Source organism: Ursus americanus, chromosome 36, assembly GCF_024610735.1.
Source record: "Ursus americanus isolate L20-20 chromosome 36, mUrsAme1.1.p, whole genome shotgun sequence".
Classification (NCBI taxonomy): Eukaryota; Metazoa; Chordata; class Mammalia; order Carnivora; family Ursidae; genus Ursus; species Ursus americanus.
In genome coordinates this window covers 14,879,017-14,904,323 of record NC_142162.1, presented here as the reverse complement: position 1 = coordinate 14,904,323, position 25,307 = coordinate 14,879,017, and the positions used below count along the sequence as shown (strand labels likewise).

Here is a 25,307-nt window from a genome sequence, read left to right as displayed (position 1 = left end):
TCTTTATGTTGTCATACAGTCCTGTCACATACCATACTGAAAGAATCTTCATCATGTCCACAGAGCACACCTGTAGGGAGACAGTGTGCTTAATCCTTTCCATATGAATGACTACCCCCAGAGTTGTGCCACACAGTGTCCTTGGGTCTGTTAAGTATGATTTTGTTGCCAAAAATGAAAGATGGCACAATTTTAAACAAGAACGGACAAAAAAACTTATATATCAGTATACTTTAAAAACTTGGAATCAGATTAGGGGGAAAAAAAATCTCTTTTAAAATCTTCCAGAGAGCCTCAAGGATAGGAATGTAGCCCCTGTCTTAACGTTTGTAAGAAAAACTGGTTAACGTCAGGGAAGATAGCTTTTTACTAGTAGAATTTAGAGAAAAACCTTTGTGTTATTGGTGTAAGGTGTTAAAAACAATCAGTGTCCCTCTAGTAAGCCCAACAATGAAGCATTTGGTGCATGTGGATCTTTGTATCATTTTATCTTTTTTAGCTAGGCAGCCACTAAAACCTGTAGCAAAATGAATTCAACTTTGAATCCATCCTTCAAGTAGTGGTATCACACTGTTTTAAACCAAGATTTCTTAAAACAAGAAAGCATAGTTAACCATACATTGTATATTATTTTTGTTTTTCAAAAAAATTTTGGTCTAAGTGCTGTTAATGAACAGTTTTTAATGTGTGTGGACCACTGCTATAAGCAATAGAGAAAAGTAAAAAATAATTAAGTAACTTATTCGTAGATACAGAGTTTATCAGTTGGCAGGACCAAAATTGAGTCACAGTTTTTAAGTGTCAATAACTTTGCTATAAAACTAAAAAGGGCTAGGGAAGAACTGAGGGAGGGGCAGGGAGGTGTCAGATGTAACAGAAGTGAAGCATTTTGTGTGTGACAGTATTAATCAATGTAAATTAAAACAAATGACTTTACTGTTTAGAAACTGGATTCTTAAAATCTTGACCAGAAACTTTCCAAGTTTCCAAGCTTATGTTCTCTTTCCCATATACTCACGCACCACCGTCCTTCCTCAACTGTGGCCTGAGTTTTCCTCTCAACCAGTGCTAGCCACTCCTCCATTTAGCTTAAGCATTTCATTGTCATTTTTCCCTGCCCAGCCTGTAATCTCAAGATTTCAAAGATATTTAAGATAATTTCTCCTCAAAAATCAAATTTGGGGGTCTGTACATTAGATCCTTTGGAGTAAACGTTAAGGATAAAGTTTATCTTCATGATTGAGCGATTCAGATAAAACATGTCTTATAAGGTAAAGTGATACAAGATCTCAATTACTTTCTTTAACTTAAGAGCACATTGGTTTGTAGGACATGAGTTCAGTAATTCTCAAACGTGGTAGTTCATCAGAATCTCTTGTAGGGCTTGTTAGAGTAGAAATTGCTGGCCCTGACCCTACAGTGTCTGATTCAGTAGGTCTGGGTCGGGACTCAAGACACAGCATTTCTAGCATGTTCTCAGGTGCTTCTGATGCTTCAAGTTGGGAACTGCATCTTGAGAACCACTTCTGTAGCTCATAGTCTGTTTTTCAGATAGAATAAATGTACTTTTTTGTTGTTAATGTTTGTCTGCTTCACTTTACTATGAACGTGTTCTCTTCCCCTCAATTATAGTACTTTTTATCCTCATGTCCCATAAAAACATGAAGAGATATTCCTTAAAGAAAACTCCGAAAGTAATCTTATCACAACTTCTGTGTCTACCTTCTAATCCTTTAATATATATCAGTTCTATATAGTTGACATAAGGCAGGCCTTGCTTTTTACAAGTTGAGATAAACCAGTTTCAGTTACTACAGTGTATTGACTATAACTGATTTGGTAAAGTACAGACTTCACTGCTGTCTCTTCAGTCCACATATCACTACATAAATAACAGATGCACATCATGACCAGTGACCAGTAATGTCCCATTTTCCGAACTCTGTCAGTGGTCACTATGCACCTGTTACTGAGTTCATGTACAAAAAGTGTGTATTTGTGTTCTGTCCTTGTCTCCCAGTGATAAACTCATGATGTAATTTTATAAAAGTGGATAATCAAAGAGTTGGCCAGCAATGATTAAAGCACAGCAAAGAAATAAAAAGTGATACTGCAGGAAGTGAAATTCAAAACTGAACATAAATGGAGTTACAGGAGTAACAGCTGACAGTGGGAATGTTGACAGTGCTGATGTTCAAGAGACTTTAAGATATGCCACCACAAGAATGTAGTGAAGGCAAACTTTGGGACATAAATGAGGAAAGTGGTTGTGACTTAAAGGATGAAAAAGTGATACCAGCATAAGATTTCACATGAAAGGAACTCTTGGAGATATTTCCTGACATTTAAAGCACAAAGGAGGGGCTCCCAGGTAGCTCAGTGGGTTAAGGATCTGCCTTTGATTCAGGTCATGGTCTCAGGGTCCTGGGATCTAGCTCTGCGTTGGGTCCCTGCTGAGCAGGGAGCCTGCTTCTCCCTCTCCCTCTGCTGCTCCCCCTCCCTGTGCTTGCTCGCTCGCTCTCTCTCTCTGTCAAATAAATAAAATCTTTTTAAAAAAATAATAAAGCACAAAGGATACAATGTTGGAAACTGATCCTAACTTAGAAAGGAGTATGACAATCCATGGCGTAGAAAAGATGCTTGCTTCCTATCATAGTTGTTCCGGAAGGTGACAAGCAGTGTTCAAATTGCTCTTGATAAGTTTTTTTTATAAAGAAATAAAATAATTTGCAGTGTTTTTAATGTTTTAAATTAGTGTACTAAATAAATATTAATTTTGTTCTTTTTTCATTTCCCTATATATTTATATTTGATGGAGAGTTCATAATGTCTTCACAAAAAATAATTTTTTCAAAGATTTATTTATTTATTTATTTTAGAGAGAGAGCATGGGGCGTTGGGTGGCAGAGGAGAGAGTCTTTTTTTTTTTTTCTTAAGATTTTATTTATTTATTCGACAGAGATAGAGACAGCCAGCGAGAGAAGGAACACAAGCAGGGGGAGTGGGAGAGGAAGAAGCAGGCTCATAGCGGAGGAGCCTGATGTGGGGCTCGATCCCAGAATGCCAGGATCACGCCCTGAGCCGAAGGCAGACGCTTAACCGCTGTGCCACCCAGGCGCCCCCAGAGGAGAGAGTCTTAAGCGGATGTCTCACTGAGTGCAGAGTCCAACGGGGGCTGGATCTCACAACCCTGAGAGAGGACCTGAGCTGAAACCGAGAGTTGGAGCCTTAACCTATTGCACCACCAGGTGCCCCAACAACAGCAACAAAATTTTAAGATCTGTTTATTTATTTGTGAGAGAGAGTGTGCGTGCACATGTACAAATGGGGGAAGTAGCAGAGGGAAAGGGAGAGAGAGAATCTCAAGCAGACTACCTATTGAGTGCAGAGCCTAATGTGGGACTGATCTCATGACCCATGAGATCATGACCTGAGCTGACATCAAAAGTCAGACGCTTAACTGACTGAGCCACCCAGGCTCCCCTTGACAAAAAATTTTAAAGGTTATGGAACAATTATAATTTTTCACATTGATCATTAAAATTGCTTGCATGGTTTCAGCTTGTATGATTATTTTTATCATCCCATACTGCACACAAAGCAAGGACTGCCTGTTTATATGTATGTGTGATTGGATGCATGTATATAAAGCCTTTAATTGTATTATATAAAGGCTTTATTTGTACTCGGTAAAGGAGTATTTCCCAACCTTGACACACAAAAAAATACTTGGATAGCACACCATGATATACAAAAGAGATTGCTAATGGTTGAAGGGCAGTGGCCAGGAAACTCCATCCCAAGCCTTGCTCAGCTGCCCCAAGGGCTGGGGAGATAAATATTTCAACCACACATATGAGTCATTTGAGGCCCACGGGTGAAAATGCTCCGATATTGAGAGAATTGTTAACTCCTTGAGCTTCGAAGTAGGCCTCATAGCACTTAGTCTGGTGTTCTCTATATAGTTATTTTCAGCTGACCATATTTGACATATACTATAATACATATTTTTTTATTGAGATTTCTTTAAAAAGCTAAGACTTATTAGTCTCCTCAAAGGCATATTTAGTAAATGTCTAAATATGTTTTATTGTATTTAATATTCCCTTTCTACAGCTATTAAAGCATTAAAATGTGTCTGTTATTAGAAATGTCACTGTATAATGAGTGTTAGAAATGCAGAGGTGAAACTAAAACTTGGCATAGGAAATAAGTAGGCGTGGGAAAAATAGATTCGTTGTTTTAAGGAAAAGCATCTGGTAAAAAATGTTTCTAATTCTTTTTATGAGCTGAAAGCAAATGAAAGAGGGCTTTATATGAAAATGAGATATTATGTGTATTTTTTGTTGTCCCAGCGATTGACATCAGCTTCCCAGGTAATGTGTTTTGATAACTAAATACTGCAAGTTCAAAAATAAAAACAAAACATGGTATTATTTTCAGCATTGATGAGTGTTACACTCTTGTCATACTAATTGATGTTTTTAATTCTGGTTTTTGTATTGACTTGATTATATATTTAACTCAGGGCTGTCTTTTATATCATTCTTCCTTAGTACATTTAAAGGCCTAAGTGTCCTGTCTTAACCTATTTTGTTGTAGAACATACACATTACTTTTTAAAATGGAAGTATCACCCTTTGCTACTTTGTTTCTTGGAATTCTGGAATTAAGTCATGTTTATAAGAAAGTAAGACTTTAAGCAGACTGTTGTTTTTTTTTTTTTAACCATGAGGAATCTTGTGTGCTTTAATTAAAAACCAGATTTTGGGGGGGCTTTATTGTGATATAATTGACAAATTATAAGATATTTAAAGTGTACATCATGATGATTTGATATACATATATATTCTGAAATGACTCCTCCCATCCAGTTAATTAATACGTCTATCCCCACATATTTATATTTTTCCTTTTTTTTAAATGAGAACATTTAAGTTCTCTCCTAGCAAATTTCAATCATACAATATAATGTTATCATATATAATCACCATATTATACATTAGATTCTCAGACTCTATATGGCTGAAAGTTTGTACCCTTTTACCACCTCTCTATTCCTTCCTGCTCCAGCCTTTGGGAACCATTTTTCTACTCCGTTTCTATGAGTTTGACTTTTATTTTTAGATTCCACATATAAGTGATACCATGTAGTATTTTATTTCTCTGTCTTATTTCACGTAGCATTATGCCCTTAAGTCTATGTTTTTGTAAATAGCATAATTTCCTTCTTTCTCATGGCTGAGTGATATTCCACCGTATATATACACCACATCTTCTTTTATCCATTCACCCATTGATGGACACTTACGTTGTTTCCATATCTTGGCTATTGTAAATAATTGAACTGGATTGTTATAGTCTAATTTTTATCTTAAGAATTGGGTGTGGTGTGGGGCGCCTGGGTGGCTCAGTCATTGAGCATCTGCCTTCGGCTGAGGGCGTGATCCCGGCATTCTGGGATCGAGCCCCACATCAGGCTCCTCTCCTGGGAGCCTGCTTCTTCCTTTCCCACTCCCCCTGCTTGTGTTCCCTCTCTCACTGGCTGTCTCTCTCTGTCAAATAAATAAATAAAATCTTAAAAAAAAAAGAATCGGGTGTGGTGGTGCCTGGGTGGCTCAGTTTGTTAAGCAGCTGACTCTTCATTTTGGCTCAGGTCATGATCTTGGGGTCCTGGGATCAAGCCCTGTGTCAGGCTCCGCTCTCATCAGGGAGTCTGCTTCAGGATTCTCTTTTTTCCCTCTGCTCTTCCCCCCCGCTCATGCTCGCTCGCTCTCTCTCTCTCTCTCTCAAATAAATAAATAAATAAATCTTAAAAAAAAAAAAAAAAAAAGAACCAAGTGTTTCTTAGAGATGTGTAGAGCATGCCCAAACTATAAATTTGACTATCCGTTTGCTTTGATAATAGGTACATATCTCTCTAAAAATATAATCTTTATTAAAATGCAACTTAAACTAATAGGAAACAGAACCACTAATATTTTAACAGTTGTTATTCTTAAATTTGGGTCTTAGAGATTATTTTTTGGTGTGCACGTGTGTAAACTTTTCTATATTCAGCAAATATTTTAGAACCAATACTTTTGTGTCGTTTTAAAATACAGTTTTGGGACGCCTGGGTGGCTCAGTCAGTTGAGCATCTGACTCTTGGTTTCAGCTCAGGTCATGATCTCTGGATCATGAGATTGAGCCCCGTGTCAGAGTCTGCAGTCAGCACAGAGTCTGTTTGAAATTCTCTCCCTCTCCCTCCGTCCCTCCCCATCTCGCTCTGTCTCTCAAATAAATAAATAAAATCCTTTAGAAAAGTAAATAAAATATGGCTTTAATTAATAAACTTAATAAAATGTGTAAGTCTCTTTTTGGAATGTAAAATTGCTTTACAGTTGTTACAATTTTGTATAAACATCTTTAAGAAGAATGGATAACTTTTTTTTTTAATACTGCAATTGTTCTTTTTAAGTTTGATGTTTTATTTTAGGGCATATCGATGCATTTACTTCAAAACTTTTTCTGTTAGAAGAAATTACCTCAGAAGAATTAAAAGAAAAACTTTCAGCACTCAAGTAAGAAAGTTTACTTTATGGTGGGATTCTTAAAACTTGTGAACATAATCACTAATTTTTGTCTATTTCTAAATATTAGTTAAGTTTAAATCATTTATTTTCAAGACTTTTGATTCTTTTATACATTGAGGCTTCTTCCCCTAACCCAGTTTGTGATCCATCTCATGTCCACTTTCAAATTAAATCAAATACCAGTGACACCAGTCTTTCTACTTGAGACAAAGGAGGCTGGAGCAAGCGTAGTAGCCCACCATCTGGGACGTACATGAGAGCACCCCTTATCAGGGCTGGGAAACAACAGGACAGTCATATAGACTCAGCTCTAAGGATTATATATATTCATTTAGACATCCTAACTTCTAAAAGTTTCCCCTGTGCCAGTATTACTGTACATCATATTGAAATGAGTTTATTGTGCTCAGGACTCCGAATACCCAAATGCAAAGGAAAATAACTTACAAAAATTAATTTATATCTCACAGCTTTCTAGAAAGGACTGGTGGGAGTATTATCCCTATTTTATATGTGGGGAAACTGGGACTTTGACTTGTTCCAGCGCATACAGCTGAGCTGGAGTGGCAGCCTTGGTAGTTAATATATTTGATTCACCATTAGGATGAGAAATTGTCCTGACTTAGACTGGTTCCATAGTTCTAGCTTTGGGCCTTGACACAATTTTTGAAGGATCTCATGTTCAGTCTTGAATTCTCTGCTTGCCCTTAAAAATGTCCATTTCTATTATAAGGACTGCCTCCTTTGAGGAGTAACTTTTTCTTTACATGAATAAAAAAGCTTTTCTGTACATTACTCATTGCCTGCCCCACCTTTCCCAATGACCAATTTTAAAATAAATTGTAGGGGGATTGAATAGATACTAAAGGGTAGAATAGATACTAAAGAAATATATCATTTCCCTTTAACTATCCTGCTGCCATTCAGTGGCTTCTCTGGTATCACACATTTGAAATACCTCTTAGTTTTTTTGGAAGCTAATTCACCACCATCTCTAAAAGGCAAACTCTTTTGCAGATTAGTTCTGCTAAAGACTTCTTGAACATTTTCAAAAGTTTATAATTTGAATATAAAATAGTGATCTCTTCACAACTGCTGTGATTCACACAGGCTAAGTACTTTATTATTTTAAAGAGAAATCAGGAAATGGCAAAAATTAAGTAAACATTATAATTTAATCAATTGATTTTGGTATTCTGTGTTTTCTATTTTATATGTTTTTTTTTTTCTTTGTTGGTGAGGGTATTTCTCTAAGGAGCTATAATTGTTAAGAATACTTTTTTTGTCATTTAATTTTACAAGAATCTTCTTCTGTTTAATAGGATTTCAAGTTTATTTAACATCCTCCAACACATTCTAAAGAAATTGAGTAGGTAAGTGTTTTTGTTTTTGGTTTTTTTGGACATTTTGCATTGATATATGTGATTTTCTTGGGTGGAAATTCATAGAAAATTTGAATATATGCTATTAGGGGTCATAGAATGTAACCCAGAAATGCAAGATTTTTTCTTTTTGTTAAGGTTGAAATCGTGAAAATATAAATAAGAAGATCATATGATAGTATCTGGTTTCCTTGCAGTTAAATATTTTTCTGTAAGGCTCTGTCGTATTAGGTTTCCAATTGCCATGTAACAAATTACCACAAGCTTATTGCCTTAAAACAGCACAAACTTACTCTTTTACAGTTTTGGAGGTCAGAAATCCAAAATCATTTTCACTGGACTAAATTTGTGTCAGCAGGGCTGATTGTTTTTGGAGGCTCTAAGGGAGCAGTCATTTCCTTGTCTTGGTTTTCACCTTTTAGTGGCTACCTGTATCCCTTGACTTGTGACCTCTGTCCATCTTCAAAGCGTATCACTCAGATTTTTGCCCTTTATCACATTGTACCTTAATCACATTTAGAAAGCCATTAAAAGTAACGTTCAGAAGTTCTGAAGATTAGGATGTGGATATCCTGGGGGCCGTTATGGAGCCTAGCATAGCTATATTGTTTACATTTTCAGGGTAAGGAAGCAACGTAGAGCTAGTGTCCAAAAATCATTAAGTCCGTGAGAAATCTTAGAATATGGATTCTCCACCTGATGATTTATCAGACTGTTTTATTATGTGAACTTTTGTACTCCTGTTATGCCCTTACCAAAAAATAAACTAAAAAACAATTCAAGAGTCTGAGATAAAAGTGAAAAATCTCAAAGTTCTAACTCTTTTACTTATTATGCAACTAGATGTTAGTTTCCTTATTTATAAAATGATGGTGTTGCGTTCGGTGATTTCTTAGGTACTTTTCAGTCTGTGATTCTGTGGCAGAAATTCTCTTTTGTATATCGTGTTCTTCATGTGAAGTGCAGTACTTACACATGAAATGTGTCAAATGCTTTTTGAGATCTTATTATCAATATCTTAGTTTGTGTGTTCGTTTTCTACTGCACCTATAGCAAATTACCCCAAAATTGGTGTTTTATTTTTTTTATTTTTTATTTTTTTTTTTAAGATTTTATTTATTTATTTGACAGAGATAGAGACAGCCAGTGAGAGAGGGAACACAAGCAGGGGGTGTGGGAGAGGAAGAAGCAGGCTCATAGCAGAAGAGCCTGATGTGGGACTCGATCCCATAACGCCGGGATCACGCCCTGAGCCGAAGGCAGACGCTTAACGGCTGTGCCACCCAGGCGCCCCTAAAATTGGTGTTTTAAAACAACACAAATTTATTATCTTTCAGTTCTGTAAGTATACCAGGTCTTCTGGGTTGAAATCAATGTGTCAGCAAGACTGAATTTTTTTTTTTTCTGTAGGCTCTGGGTATGGTCTCTTTCCTTGACTTTTGTAAATTCTAGAGGCCACCTACATTCCTTGGCTTGTGGCCCTCTTCCTTTTTCAAAGTTTCAAAGGCAAGTTGAGTCCTCACATCACATTGTTCTGACTCCTTTCATAGTTAAATCTCCCCTCTGCTTCCCTCTCCTACATTGAAGGACTCTTATATTACAGTGGGCCCAGTAAGATAATCCAGGAAAATCGTACCACTTTAAAATCAGCAGGTTAGGAACTCTAATTCCATCTTAATTCCCCTTTGCCTTGTAATGTAGCATATTTAAAGGTTCTAGGGTTTTGGATCTAGGCATCTTGGAAGGTCATTATTCTGTCCACTATAGTTAGTATCCATCCATGTACATTCCACTGTATGGCACTTCTAAAATACTCTTTCTTGAAGTTTTACATTCTCCATGAATTCTCTATAAACCAGAGCTTTCATCATTTTTAGTGAAGGTAGTTAAAATATATGATTTTCATCAATAAAAGCTCCATCTTTGAATTGTTATTTATTCCTACTACCAAATCAATTATTACTCATTTCCTTATATAAAAATGTGAAGGTGATTGTTTCGAAAAAAAAGTTCTCCAGAGGGTAAGAATAATTCTCTAACCTCCTTTGTCAACACCTATTACTTTTCTGCTTAAAAAAATTAATGGAAATTTTAACTTATCAGGCTTGTAGGCAGATGGATACAACGAAGTATGATTAATCCTTATTTTAAATGATATGGGAAAGAACTGAGATTCTCCTTAGCATCTTTGAGCTAGAGGAATGTAAAATCTTAAGAAAGCACAAAATATTAATTGTATCCTTTTAGCTCTTTATTTTGATACACTGAATTCCTTAAAACTTTCTAAGGAGAAAAGGAAAATGTAAATTTGATGTTTGACAGAAGTGATTATTGTAACAGTAGCAGATCATGATTAAGAGTATGGCCCGTAGATTAAACTGCCTGGGTTTATATCTAAGCCCTACACTCAGAACTTTGGGCAAATTGCTTAGTATCTCTAATTTCTATTTATCTATAATATGGGATGAATTATTAATATTATACCTTGAGGATTTGTTGTGGAGGATTTAATAACAAAATGGATATAAGCAGTATAACAGTAGTTAGCTCATGATAAACATTCAGTACCTATCAGCTGCTATTGTTATTATATTCTCATAGCACCTCAAATTGTATTGTGATTGTTCCATTTTTTCGTACACTTTATTTTAAGCTAAGTATAGTGAATGTACCACATTCCCTTTTATATCTCTTAATCTTTGTATTATTGGATACAAAGCAAGAGCTATGTTTGTTGAATGAATTAAGATGGTCTGTATAGGAATACTGTGTATGTACACTCATGAAATACTTTTCAGTATGTGTTGTGCATGGATTAGAGAATTAGGCAGACTATTTCCCATTAAATTATTGAATACTTAGAAATTGAGATAACAGTAAAAGTAAGTAATTATGTATCCTCAACTTCGGAATAACAATTAAAATTAGTTGTCTAAAAATCATGAAAATAGTTAAAAATAAGACTTCTTTGGAGATGTGTCATGAAAAAGGTTGCTGTGGACGATGTTGTGGAGGTTGCTGCCTATGTTCTCCTCTAGGATTTTGATGGATTCCTGTCTCACATCGAGGTCTTTCATCCATTTAGAGTTTATCTTTGTGTATGGTGTGAGAGAGTGGTCAAGTTTCATTCTTTTGCATGTAGCTGTCCAATTTTCCCAGCACCATTTTTTGAAGAGACTGTCTTTTTCCCACCGGATGTTTTTTCCTGCTTTATCAAAGATTAGTTGCCCAAAGAGCCGAGGGTCCATTTCTGGGTTCTCTATTCTGTTCCATTGGTCTATGTGTCTGTTTTTGTGCCAGTACCATGCTGTCTTTGTGATCACAGCTTTGTAGTACAGCTCGAAATCTGGCATTGTGATGCCCCCAGCATTGCTTTTCCTTTTCAACAATTCCTTGGTGATTCGGGGCCTTTTCTGGTTCCACATAAATTTAAGGGCTATTTGTTCCAGTTCTTTGAAAAATGTCATCGATATTTTGATCGGGATGGCATTGAAAGTGTAGATTGCTCTGGGTAGCATGGACATTTTAACTATGTTAATTCTTCCGATCTATGAGCATGGAATGTTTTTCCATCTTTTTGTGTCCTCTTCAATGTCTTTCAAGAGTGATTTGTAGTTTCTAGAATATAGATCCTTTACATCTCTGGTTAATTCCAAGATAACGTATGATTTTTGGTGCTATTGTAAATGGGATGGATCCTCTAATTTCTCTTGCTTCAGTCTCATTGTTCGTGTATAGAAATGCAACTGATTTCTGAGCATTGATTTTGTATCCCGCCACATTACTGAATTGCTCTATAACTTCTAATAGTTTGGGAGTGGATTCTTTTGGGTTTTCCATATAGAGTATCATATCGTCTGCGAAGAGAACAATTTTGACTTCTTCTTTGCCGATTTGGATACCTTTTATCCCTTTTTGTTGTCTGATTGTTGTTGCAAGGACTTCTAGTACTATGTTGAATAATAGTGGCGAGAGTGGGCATCCTTGTCGTGTTCCTGATCTTAAGGGAAAGGCTTCCAGCTTTTCCCCATTGAGAATGATATTTGCTGTAGGCTTTTCATAGATGGTTTTTATGAGATTGAGGAATGTACCCTCTATCCCTACACTCTGAAGGGAAGGATGCTGTATTTTGTCAAATGCTTTTTCAGCATCTGTTGAGAGGATCATATGATTTTTGGCTTTTTGCTTGTTGATATAATCTATCACACTGATAGATTTGCGAATGTTGAACCACCCTTACATCCCAAGGATGAATCCCACTTGGTCATGATGGATAATCCTTTTAATGTACTGTTGGATTCTATTAGCAAGGATCTTGTTGAGAATTTTGGCGTCCATATTCATCAGGGAAATTGGTCTGTAATTCTCCTTTTTGATGGGGTCTTTGCCTGGTTTGGGGATCAAGGTAATATTGGCCTCATAGAATGAGTTTGGTAGCTTTCCCTCTGTTTCTATTTTTTGAAATAGCTTTAGGAGAATAGGTATTATTTCTTCTTTGAATGTTTGGTAGAATTCCCCGAGAAATCCATCGGGCCCTGGCGTTTTGTTTTTTGGAAGGTTTTTAATCACTGTTTCAAACTCTTCATAATTAATTGGTCTGTTTAAAAAATCAGTTTCTTCCTGTTTCAGTCTTGGTAGTTTATAGGTTTCCAGGAAGGCCTCCATCTCTTCCAGATTGCTTAATTTGTTGGCATAAAGCTGTTGATAAAAGTTTCTAATAATCCTTCCTATTTCATTGGTATTGGTTGTGACTTCTCCCTTTTCATTCATAATTTTATTAATTTGGGTCCTTTCTCTATTCTTTTGGATAAGTCTTGCCAGTGGTTTGTCAATTTTATTTATTCTTTCAAAGAACCAGCTTCTAGTTCTGTTGATCTGCTCTACTGTGCTCCTGGTTTCTAATTCATTGATCTGCTCTAATCTTGATCAACTGCTTTCTTGTGCATGGATTAGGCTTACTCCTCTGTTGCTGTTCCAGCTTCTTGAGGCGAGAATATAAAAACTGCATTTTAGATTTTTCTATTCTTTTGAGTGAGGCTTGGATGGCTATGTATTTCCCCCTTAGGACTGCCTTTGCAGTATCCCATAGGTTTTGGACCGTTGTGTTTTCATTCTCGTTGGTCTCCATAAATTGTTTAAATTGATTTTTGATTTCCTGGTTTATCGAATCATTCTTGAGTGGGATGGTTCTTAGTCTCCAAGTGTTTGAGTTTCTTCCAAATTTTTCCTTGTGGTTGAGTTCCAATTTCAACGCATTGTAGTCTGAGAATATGCAGGGAATAATTTCAGCCTTTTGGTATCGGTTGAGACCTGTTTTGTGACCCAGAACATGGTCTATTCTTGAGAGTGTTCCATGGGCATTAGAATAGAATGAATATTCTTTTGTTCTGGGGTGTAGTGTTCTATATATATCTATGAGGTCCAACTCGTCGAGTATGGCATTCAAAGCTCTTGTTTCTATGTTGGTTTTCTGCTCCGGTGCTCTGTCTATTGCTGATAGTGGAGTGTTGAGGTCTCCTACTATTAATGTATTTTTATCTATATGTCTCTTTATTCTGGTTAAGACTTGGCTTGTGTATCTTGCTGCTCCCCTGTTGGGGGCATATATATTTATAATTGTCATATCCACTTGTTGGATACATCCCTTAAGAATAATATAGTGCCCTTCTGTATCTCTAACTATAGTCTTTAGTGTAAAATCCAATCTGTCTGATATGAGAATTGCTACCCCAGCTTTCTTTTGAGGTCCATTGGCATGAAAGATGGTATTCCATCCCTTTACTTACATCTCCAAATGAAAGAGAAACAAAAGGTAAAATGAACTTGTGGGACTTCATCAAGATAAAAAGCTTCTGCACAGCCAAGGAAACAGTCAACAAAACTAAGAGGCAGCCCACGAAATGGGAGAATATATTTGCAAATGATACTACAGATAAAAGACTGGTATCCGAGATCTACAAAGAACTTCTCAAACTCAATACACGAGAAACAAATAAACAAATAATAAAATGGGCAGAAGATATGAACAGACACTTTTTCCAATGCTGACATACAAATGGCTAATAGACACATGAAAAAATGTTCAAAATCATTAGCCATCAGGGAAATTCAAATCAAAACCACACTGAGATACCACCTTACGCCAGTTAGAATGGCAAAAATTGACAAGGCAAGAAACAACAATTGTTGGAGAGGATGTGGAGAAAGGGGATCCCTCCTACATTGTTGGTGGGAATGCAAGTTGGTACAGCCACTCTGGAAAACAGTGTGGAGGTCCCTTAAAAAGTTAAAAATTGAGCTACCCTGTGATCCAGCCATTGCACTACTGGGTATTTACCCCAAAGATACAGACGAAGAGAAGGGCCATATGCACCCCAATGTTCATAGCAGCAGTGTCCACAATAGCTAAATCGTGGAAGGAGCTGAGATGCCCTTCAACAGATGACTGGATTAAGAAGTTGTGGTCCATATATACAATGGAATATTACTTAGCTATCAAAAAGAATGATTTCTCAACATTTGCTGCAACATGGACGGCACTGGAGGAGATAATGCTAAGTGAAATAAGTCAAGCAGAGGAAGACAAATATCATATGGTTTCTCTCATCTATGGAACATAAGAACTAGGAAGATTGGTAGGGGAAGAAAGGGATAAAGAAAGGGGGGATAATCAGAAGGGGGAATGAAGCATGAGAGACTATGGACTCTGAAAAACAAACTGAGGGCTTCAGAGGGGAGGGGTTGGGGAAATGGGATAGGCTGGTGATGGGTAGTAAGGAGGGCACGTATTGCATGGTGCACTGGGTGTTATATGCAACTAATGAATCATCGAACTTTACATCAGAAACCAGGGATGTACTGTATGGTGAATAACATAATATAATAAAAATATTATTATGGAAAAAAAATAATAAATTCGTAAGAAACTGCCAAGCTGATTTCCAAAGCGGCTGTATCGGCAATGCAATGAGGATTCGAATTGCTCCACATCCTCGCTAGCACTTGGCATTGTCAGCATTTAAAGAAATGTTTAGCCCTTCTAATAGGTGTGTAGTGTTTTCTCATTGTGATTGTGAGGTGCATTTATCTAATGACTAAGGATGTTGAGCATTTTTTTACATTTTTATCTGCCATCCACACCACTTCATTTTGGTGAAGTATGTATTCAAATCTTTTGTCCATTTAAAGATGTGGATTATTTTCTTATTATTGAGTTGGAGGAATAATTTATATATTTGGGGTAAAAATCTTTATCAAATATATGTTTTGCAGGTATTTCTCCAAAAAAAAAAAATAATAAGACTTCTTAAATCTTATTTGGTCATAAAATATTTTTAGAGGTGGTATTCCATTCCCATAATTGTTTTGGATTTTACTAATAGATCATGGTTACAAAAATGCTGTTGAAATTGACACCATGAGCCAGTGAGTTGAAATTTCCTTGTATGATTTAGTTTGCAGGAGGGTTCCTACTTGTTGTCTCATGCAGCAGAAGATTCTTCACTCCTGATCTACAAGACCTCTGATGGAAAAGTTACTAGGACAGCCTACAATTTGCATAAAACACATTGTGGCCTTCCTGGTGTGCCTTCCAGTCTCTCAGTTCCCTGGGTCCCTTTAGATCCCAGTCTGTTATTACCATATCATATCCATCATGGAAGAATACCTTGTACTTTTCCACCTAAGTCACTAGGTCCCACACCACAACAAAAGGTAAGATCTTTTTTGCAATTAATGTTCCGTTAGGTTGTTTGTTATTCATCTATTTCATTGATAATACAATATTTCAACTTCATGTCCACATTAATTATAATATCATCTAAAAATTATATCCATGAGAAGGGTAGATAAAGTTGTATGCTTTACTGAGTCCAGTCATTGTCAGTGGAAGTTTCTGTTTTTGTTAAGTTTATAAGTCAACTAAAGAAAATTCCATTAGCTTGCCCAGTGGGAGCATATGAGTAATGCATCCGCATAGTTAAATCCCTGTGTTCTTATGAAAAGCAAAGTTACATTTTTTTGTGATTCTTATTTATGTATACTGTTTCATTTCATTAAATATTTGATGCAATTTGCAGAAGAATACTTAAAATAAAATTATGATGATACAATTAAAAATTGATAAGTAGGATATAGAAAAATTAAAAAGTAAGTGTTAGTAATTAGTGAATGCAGTACCTTATTAAATGTACAATAAACTGTTAAGGACTAAATTGTTTGCTAAGTATTGTATAACTCAGTATTTATTGAGTTATAATTAACATTACTGTCTTTATAGAATCCTTCCCAGAAATACCAATTGAATGGTTTTTCCTTGTCTGAAACTTTTATAAAGCCATGGCTAGAGATACTGTTCACCATGTCACTCATTCTTTTTATCATATGAGATATTCCACTTTGGGTTTAGCTTTAGGAAAAGTTTTGTTCTATACAAATGAATCTGAATGTTCAGGAAATAAAAACTGAGTGTATTTTCCTTCTGTGCTGCCAAAAATCTTGGAGTCAAAATTATTGTCTGACTTCCATAATCTTTTCAATATGTGTGTCCCAGAATATCTGTCAATTTTGTATCCTGTGGATATCTTCTGTTCTTTTTTCTTTCTGTGTTATATTAATCCATAAATGTTTTCAAGTCCTTTTAGAAATAGCTGGAATGCAAAAATTGAGGATTTTTAAAAATAATTTACAGTGAATGAAATTGTTTATGTTTTTCAGTTCTTTACCCTAAATTACTTTTTGGAAGGATCTTTTTAGAAATGAGAACTCCTTGAACGGTCTTAGCTAACTTTGGCCATGAGAATATATAAATGTGGTTAACTAGTTGCTACAAATGAAAGAGTGGATGAAGTTGTTAATATTTTAAACCATCTTATCTGCAGTTCTGGTTCGTTATTTCCAGTTTAAATTTCATTTGAGTAGTGATTTTTATAACTTATTAAGGCAAAATTTTCTTCACTAACTTAAATATAATAATTGAAAACTACTTTTGAAAGATTTATGTTCTTTCTAGGATAATGATTTCTTTTTAATTTAGAAATTTTGATTATGGTCTGTTACCTGTGACATATAATTCTGAAATACTTTGATACAATGCCGTTTGGCCACAGAGATACAAAATTAAACAATTCAGTTATATGTATGCCACTGAGCAGTTGTTGATTTGTATTTTTTAAGACACTTCACACATTCAGTGCCAGGGACAAATCCTTAGTGAAATTATCTAAGACCCAGCTATTAGGTAGAGTAGACAGGTAGATAATTAATGCTTGGTTTGGGATGTTTTCAAGCCCTTGAAAATTTCTGGTGATCTCTTACATATCTCCCTACAATCTAGCCCTGTGTTTTGTGAGAATTACCCAACCTTCCTCCCTTACTTCCTCCCAGCCAGTCCATGGGAATGGGTCTTTCTAGTCCAGTCAAGGTAAGCACAGATAGAGTTTCTAGCCTTAGCAGCAACAGGAAAAGACTAAAGCTTCAGGAAACCTAAGGAAATAAGACCCTGTATGAAACAAAAATCATCCACATATTTCATGGTGTAAAAGCTCATATAACAAATGTTACTGCCTCTGATACAATCCTTTAGTCCCTGTCCACTTGAATTCAGTTCTCATCCTCGTGTAGTGCCTTAGGTACTAACCCTGAGAGATACCCCAATAGCGTCTGTGTCTGCCTCCTGCTGCATGAGGAAGAGACTAATAAGAGAATCCATTTGCTTCTATGCTACTCCTCAATCTTTCCACTTCCAGTCCTTTTGCAAAGGCTCTGCCCCCGCCCCTTTCCTCCTACAACTTCCATAATAAACATTCATTTTACACACACACACACACACACACACACACACACACACACACACTCTTACAATGGAAGCTTCAAAATACTTTCCTCAGCGATATAGTACATACAATCCGGGTGGTCAATATAGCCTTAATAGTAAATGCCAGCTGAATGGGCAGTAGTATAGATAATCTAAAAATCACAACTCTTTTCTAATCAGTGTGTTAGAAAAGTTCATTGGATTCAGACAGACACACTGGCAGACTCAAATCTCAACTGGAGTTTTTCCTTTTTGGTCCCCTGATCATAAACTAAAAAATGCCCCTGAAGAGATAACATACTAGGTTAGGGAAGCTGGAGTCTGATTCATTCTTAGTGAGCCAGTAGCCCCTTGGAGGAATGCTAATAATATGTCTGATATATTAGGAAATATGAGCGTGTTTGAAGTAACAATATCACCCATCACCACCAGGTCTTTAATTCACTGGACATGATGTGAAGAAACAAAGAGTGCAAGGTGGCCAGGGAAAATAGAGGCAGAAATGGACAGGTTCTGGGCAAATGGCTAAGGCTGTACAGCTTTTGCCCTTCTTTCTAAGGGCTGACTTTCTCCATTACCCCTTTTAAAACTATGCTCTCTCAGTGGCCAAGGAGATGACAGAATTTCCAGATCTCATCTTCAGCAGGACTGTAGTTAGCAAGGGATTGTGTCCTAAGAATACGCCTTCTCATTTCTATAGTCTGTGTGGACTAGAAAGTGAGGGTGGGCAGCTGCTTGTTCTGAGGAGTCGAATTTAAGGTAGAACCAGAACCCCAACGGACTTACTTGCTCCCATTTCCCTTCTTCCTTTTTTCCTCTGTAGCCTCCTTCCAATTTTTTCTTCCCCTTCTTTCTCGCAAGAATCTTCTCTTTTAGTCCCTCAACTTTTCCTTTCTACTTGGGTTATTTTCTCTTTTGCCTTCCTGTTTTTCACATTTATTTTTCCCCCTTTTTCTCTGTAGATTAGTCTGTCTTTCTTACTCTTTGTTCCTTTCTCTGTTTTGTAATTTTTTTCTCCTTCTTTGCCACTTCTGACCTGTTTCCTGTATTTCCTTTCTCTCCCTTTGTATTTTTCATTTCTTCCTTTCTCCTGCCCTTCAGTGTCATTATTGCAAACACATTGCTCAAAAGTCCTGTCCTTCCATCATTTTCTAATTTAATATTTCAGCCTCTTCCAGATTTAACGCAGAGAGTGGTTTTCCCCTTCACTTCTCTCCATCTACCCTGACCTATTCCTTCCCTGATTGCTATTTGAAAGTTTTGTACCTTAAACTGTGTCAGATTAAAGCTCGTTTAGAGGCAACCAAGTAGCTGGAGATTGAAAACATACGAAGGACGATTTGCAAGGTAATTAGTACATGTATAAATAACACAGAGTTGACTGTATATAAATATGTTGTAAACATGTTAAACTATTCTTTGCTTCATCTCTTAGGTTGGTGGAACAAGAATGCCTGCACGCAGCCGCAGGAATCCAGTTTCCATGGAAACCAAAAGTCTGCCTGCTCAGCAAGTTGAAAATGAAGGAGAAGCTCCAAATAAAAGAAAAATAACTTAAGGACTCTACCATGGAAAATGAACAAAAACTAGTTGTAACAATGTTCAATTTAGAAAAGTTTGAGGGGAAATATGCCTAGAAGATCAGTGGACAAGATGAACATTTTTCTTTTAGTGTCCTTGAGAGTTCTTAGAGTGCCTTGAAAAAATGTATTGGCTATGTGAAGGAATGTTTCAGCTAAAATGGAACGTTATACTCTTAATATTGATGTTTGAGGAGCCTCTAGATATGTTTTAACATTCTCATGGCAGGGAAACATAGAGGAGAAATATTTTTATAGTAGACCTTTTCCAAAAACTGTAAATAGGAAAGTAATTTGCTTTTTTCAAGAGCAATATTTATCCTTGTGTGTTATGTTAATAATTTGAATTATATCACCAATCTGTTGAGATTGGCTCAAAAAGTTGAGTCTTGCCACTGTCAGAGATAATTTTGAGCCAGTGTAAGCCTTGCTTCTGACCCACAGTTTTTATATACTATTTTAAAATGATGATTGTTGCAAGTTAATGAAGTTAACATCTTTAAAAACTTGATGAAATTCCATTGCACAAGCCAAAAACTATAATTAAAAATAAAAAAGTCCATGCTTCTGAAAAGTCACAAGTTAACAGTTTCTTGTTGGTCAACCATCACTTTGTTTTTTAAAAAACAAACCTGTGGTGGTATAGGTTTGGTGATAGATCCCTCTATCTCTTGGCACAAATTTCAGCTGAGTGTTGAAATATGCTACTAAAAGCAGAGATGAGCGTGTTTTCCAGAAAAATCTCATTATTTCAACTGACAAGGCTAATGTGTGATATGATATAAGCTATTTTTTCTCATCTATATTGATTAAATTTCCTAGGACCACATAGATGAATTTGGAAAGCTTATCATCACCGGATGTTACTGTAGCTAATTTGGACTTTAGAAGGAATGGACTTACTTAATTTTTGTGTCTCTGTCCTTTAATGTGCATTAAAAGTTTCAGAAATATGTGCATCATTTATAAAATGCAAGTTTTATAATCCAAAGTAATATCTGCTTTGTTTTTGGAATTTTTTAATGTGTTTTATATTAATATAAGAAACAAGTCCAAGAAATCTTCTCAACTATTATCAGTAACAGTTGAATATTTTTATCTTCAACTACCAAGTTTTGTTTTTTAATTTTAGTCTGTTATGAAATATTTTTAAATTAATGAATAATTATTAAAACTATTTTATATACTTTAATATAGAATTTCCTCCTCCTGCCATTCCCTTTTTAAAACATTGAGCTTTTTTTTTTTAATGGACATGATCTTTTTTTTTTTTTAACTTTGTCCCATATTCGCATATCCCAGAAATATTTTAGTTGTGACTCATTTGGCAGTGAACCAGGGGAGAGGCAGGGATTCCCTTGGAATTTGCTCTTTTAAAAAAGATAGACAAAGATTTCTTCAGACTTCTGAATACTGGACAGACTTGGCTTTTGATTTTTAATATTACTTTTTACTTAGTAAAACATGTGGTCTTGCAAGTAATTATTTTGAAATTATCTCAGCCATACATTTGAGTAACCCTGATAGTATATATAATTCTAGTCTTAGTTTTTTTTTTTTCACTCGTGCATAATCAAGCCTCTTTTATAACATGTATTTGATCATGTTTGTGTTTTTTCCCTTGATTTTTGGTATGGGCATACCTCATTTTATTGCACTTTGCTTGTTGCACTTTGCAGATACTACATTTTTTTACAGATTGAAGGTTTGTGGCAACCCTGTGTTAAGCACAGTCAGTGTTGGCAAGGATTCGATGAACCTGGTCCACTTATATCTATGGTGAAGGTATAATTTACACATACCTCTTAGAAAACATTTAGTTCAATAAATGTTTTCATTTGTGTGCCACACAATCTAAAGTAGGTCCCCATTGTTACTCATAATGTTCTTTTTTCACATATCGCAGTATTTGTTTATTTGACTTTACTGTCTTTCTTCTTGAATAGACTATATGCTATGCAAAGGCAGGAACATATTTGCTTTGTTCATGATTATGTAACAAACACCTAACCTGGTATTACTGTCTTGTAGTCGCTTAGTAAATGTAAGTTGGATGTATGAATAAATGAATGTCTAGGTATCAAGGATAGATTTTATTTTTTCCAGGAGCTCACATTCTAGTGGAGGACACAATCCTAGTTTTGGCTTTTGCCCAGAAATGTGCAGCACAGGAGAGTGCATGTTAATCTTAAGAGTCACCGTGCAGCAAAGCAATGCTACACTGGTTCTGTGGGTTTCACCTCTCTTCCAAGCACTGCATTAGTGCGCCATCTGCTCCAGCCAGGTTTTACCAGCACACAGATTAGCCATTTGAGGCCCTACCTGCATGCTCTTGCTCGTAAAGCAATATCTACGTGGATTTATTATCACCTATAGAAATTTCATTAAAGTGGCTAGGACGGAAATCAGAGTTATAAACATTAAGGACTAAGGAGAAGGTGAGGTGGAAACAATGAAATTCTTCATTGCCAATTGATCTGAAAAACTTGGAAATGAATTAATACTTTTTTGAGCATCTACTGGATATAGTACATTATGCCAATTTCTTGGGATATAAAGATAAGTAAGATTGGTTTCTGTCTTAAGGGTATTCTCTAATCTAGTTGGAGAGATGGATATGTGCAATTAGCTATAATACAGAGCAGAATTTAAGTGGCACAATAGTGCATTGGAGTAAGAAGAAGAGGTGCTTAGAAATAAGAGAAACTCATGGTAAAATGACCTTTAAGCTTTCTGAAAGACAAGAAAAATATTAGTATGAACAAAAAGGAGGCAGAGCATTACAGCATGAGGGGAAATCCTATGATAAGTGCTGATCTTCAAAAATAGCAAATATGCTCTTATAACAAGCATGGAGGTAAAAGAAAATAAGGAGGTGAAGAGGTAAGTTAGAGCTTAATAGTGGAAGGTATTGATTATTATTTCCAGATAGTTTGATTTGATTCTAAAAGCAATGAGGAGACATTGAAGTCTTTTTGAGCAAAATGACATCAATTTTAGGAAGCTTACAATATAAAGGATTAGAGAGAGGAAAGACTTATGGAAAGGAGGTGGTAACTCTACAAATAGCAGGTGGATAGAAAAGCTGTAGATTGGAAAGCTATTTCGTTAGCTGCTATGAGATTTGATTCTCTTCCCTGAGTGAATGTTTACCTCCTGTAACATAGAGTCACAAATAGGTTATAGACACCAGGTGTTGGTCATGGCACATGAAGTAGCTTGTGTGTGTGTAATTATGAAGTAGAGGTTCCAAAGACAACTGAAATTTTTAGCCTGAGTGCTGCCACTGACTTAAATGAAAATATTAGAGGAAGAATATAGATGGTGTAAAAAGACAAGTAGTTATGTTTTTAACCAAATGTCAGCAGTACAATTAAGGTGATGATGTCCTATGGAATCTGTAAACTGAAAATGTGGGTCTACAAATTAGAGAGAAATAGAAAGGAAGGTTGGGTCCCACATTTGGGCTGATAAACCAGGCAATTGGGGCTAGCATGTCTGGGACCACACTGGCCTTTTCTTTCCTCTACTTCCTTTACTAGGGCCAAGGGACAGGGAGTTTGGTTACATACCAGATTAACTGAGCAAATAAATACATTGAGAATAATGCAAAAGAGGAAGGCAAGACTAAACCCCGTGGTATTGGATTGGAATTGGAAGTATCAGAGTGAATTTGTGGTACTTTATATAGAGAGACGGAGAAACAGACAGCTGTGTGTATGTGTATATATGCATACATATTTCCTAATTCTGCTGATAGGTCCTAGAAGCAGTAACACTCACATAGCAATGAACACACCTAGCACCCAGATCTTGGTTTCTAAATTCCATTCTTCCCTAAAAGAAATCAGTGTTCCTTGGAGATATTATCCCAAGCGGGCAGGGAAAATACAAGATGAACGTGGAACATTGTCTTGCACCAGAAAGTAAGAAAGTGCTCGAAGAGTGATGGATGCATGTTAAAAGAACAAAGGAACTAGCTTAAAGGAGTTCTTAGATCTGGGAAAATTTGAGCATGAAAGAATGATAGTAACATATAATGCTTTAAGTAAAATAGTAATCCACAAGCACGTGTTGGCATAAATGAATAAATAAATGGGGAAGAAGGAAATACTCTGTTCGACAGTGGATTGCCAGCCAGTAAACCCAGAGGGAATGATGGACTTAAATTGACTTGCAAACATTATAGAGCTAATTATTTAGCTAAGAATCCTCAAAAGATGCTAAACATGGTGAAAATTTGATGGCAAATAGGAATATTCACATAGTCTTTTTAAAAAAGATTTTATTGATTTATTTGAGAGAGAGAGAGAACACCAGCAGTTGGGAGGGGTAAAAGGAGAAGCAGACTCTCTGTTGAGCAGGAAGCCAGATGCAGGACTCAATCCTAGGATCATGACCTGTGCCAAAGGCAGACACTTAACCAACTGAGCCACCTGGTCGCCCAGGAATATTCACATTGTCTTATTTAAAAATCTCCCTAGAAGATAGTTACTATTGGGTATAACATACTTATTTGTTTACTCAATCTGGAAGAAATCTGGCAGAAACTATCTTAACTGATTAAAATTAGTATCACCAGTAATGAGACAAATCAACAATGTGTGTTTCTTGCTTCTTATACCAAGAAGAGCACATTACTTAGGTGGTATATTACTGTCTGACTCACTCAGTGTTACTCTATTTCATTTTAGAACAACAAAGGACATACGAATTCAGATTAAACAATTTGAAAGATACCACACTTCAAAACTTCTCAAAAGCATTCCACCTGTCAGCCAAAACTTGTCTGGACAAACCTGTTATTCTTCCTGATGTAGCCAAAAAAAAAAAAAAAAAAAAAGCCTTTTCTTTCACACAGCTTCGGAGGTCTCATCATCTGCAGGTAATGTTCTCCAATGCCAAGTAAACGTAAGTCATCCACAGTTTTTCGAGTTGGTCTTTCAACAAACCTCTGCCCAACTTAGGCTCCGGAAATAAACTGTAGGGTTTTTTGGTTTAACCTGTACAACGCCAAATAAATAAAGAGGACATTGTGCCCAGAGACAGTCTTACTGCATTGTTCTCCATGAGATAATATTTAAATTTGCTCTTGAAGTTTTCAACCCGAAGTGAGAAATGAGTCCAGAGTAAATGATCAAGTGATTGCAGTCTGTTTAAAGTTAACATTTCTAGGCTACTAAGATATAGAATGTATTTTACGGAGTCTGTGTTTTAACTGTTTAGTCATGGGTCCTCACAATACACAAACAGCAGTTTTGCTAATGTGAAAAATAAATAACGGAACGCATTTTGCAAGTATAAATTCTGCCTTCTGTCCCACGAAAAGTGATGCAGATTATAGTTTCCCGAGTGCCACAACGGGCAACTGTTAAGAAGTCTCTGTCCAATTCCAAAATGCAATCTCCTAGAATTGCACAGTGAGTTCTTTTGAGTTCAGGAAGAGGGTGAGGGAAACTGAAATCACAGTTCATGAGGCTTGAATGTCTCTGTATATGTGTGCATGGTGAGAAGCTAATGAAGTGGTGGGTCAGTCCCTAATGCAGTTTGGCTTTTTTTAATGCTACACTCCAGTGCCTGAAAACTTTTACTCTTAAGGAGCAAGGACTGTGTAACTTACTAAGTGCCTAAGGCCAAAATGTCATTTTGCATATAAGGGAGTGCTGAGTTTGCTGTCAGCCAAGCCTTCTGCCTCCCAGGAGCCTGTGCTAGAGTTAATTCACATCCAGCAGTTGGGGAAGGTTTTAGAATGTTAAGACTGTCTGCTACAACTTGGAGAGAAATATGAGAAGTTGAGTCTCAGAAGAGGGCAGCCAGATTTGGAGTTTGGTGGCATGGGGTTGGGAAGGGGGTGGGAAGTGGGGAGTACAGATTTGGTCTCAACTCCATTTGCTAAGGCTGTATCTCTCCCCGCTTTGATCTTGGGTCTTTCAGCTGTGAAATCCAGATATTTATA

At 36.3% G+C, this 25,307-nt stretch overlaps 1 protein-coding gene across 9 annotated transcripts in view; it reads left to right on the top strand.

Annotated features, from left to right (window-relative positions):
* The window catches only part of ICE2 (interactor of little elongation complex ELL subunit 2), an 83,033-nt gene that overhangs the window by 49,549 nt on the left and 8,177 nt on the right, over positions 1–25,307 (top strand). For 6 of the 9 annotated variants that reach the window (XM_087859214.1, XM_087859213.1, XM_045770533.2 and 3 more), the window contains 4 exons: positions 6,479–6,563; positions 7,898–7,948; positions 15,412–15,670; positions 19,207–24,236. In XM_087859214.1, the coding sequence (XP_087715340.1) occupies positions 6,479–6,563; positions 7,898–7,948; positions 15,412–15,670; positions 19,207–19,329 (518 nt within the window). In that variant the 3' untranslated portion in view covers positions 19,330–24,236. Of the gene's footprint in view, positions 1–2,959; positions 6,459–6,478; positions 6,564–7,897; positions 7,949–15,411; positions 15,671–19,206; positions 24,237–25,307 lie in introns of those variants that run through there. The other 3 variants (XM_087859216.1, XM_087859215.1, XM_087859217.1) reach the window with 3 other exon arrangements.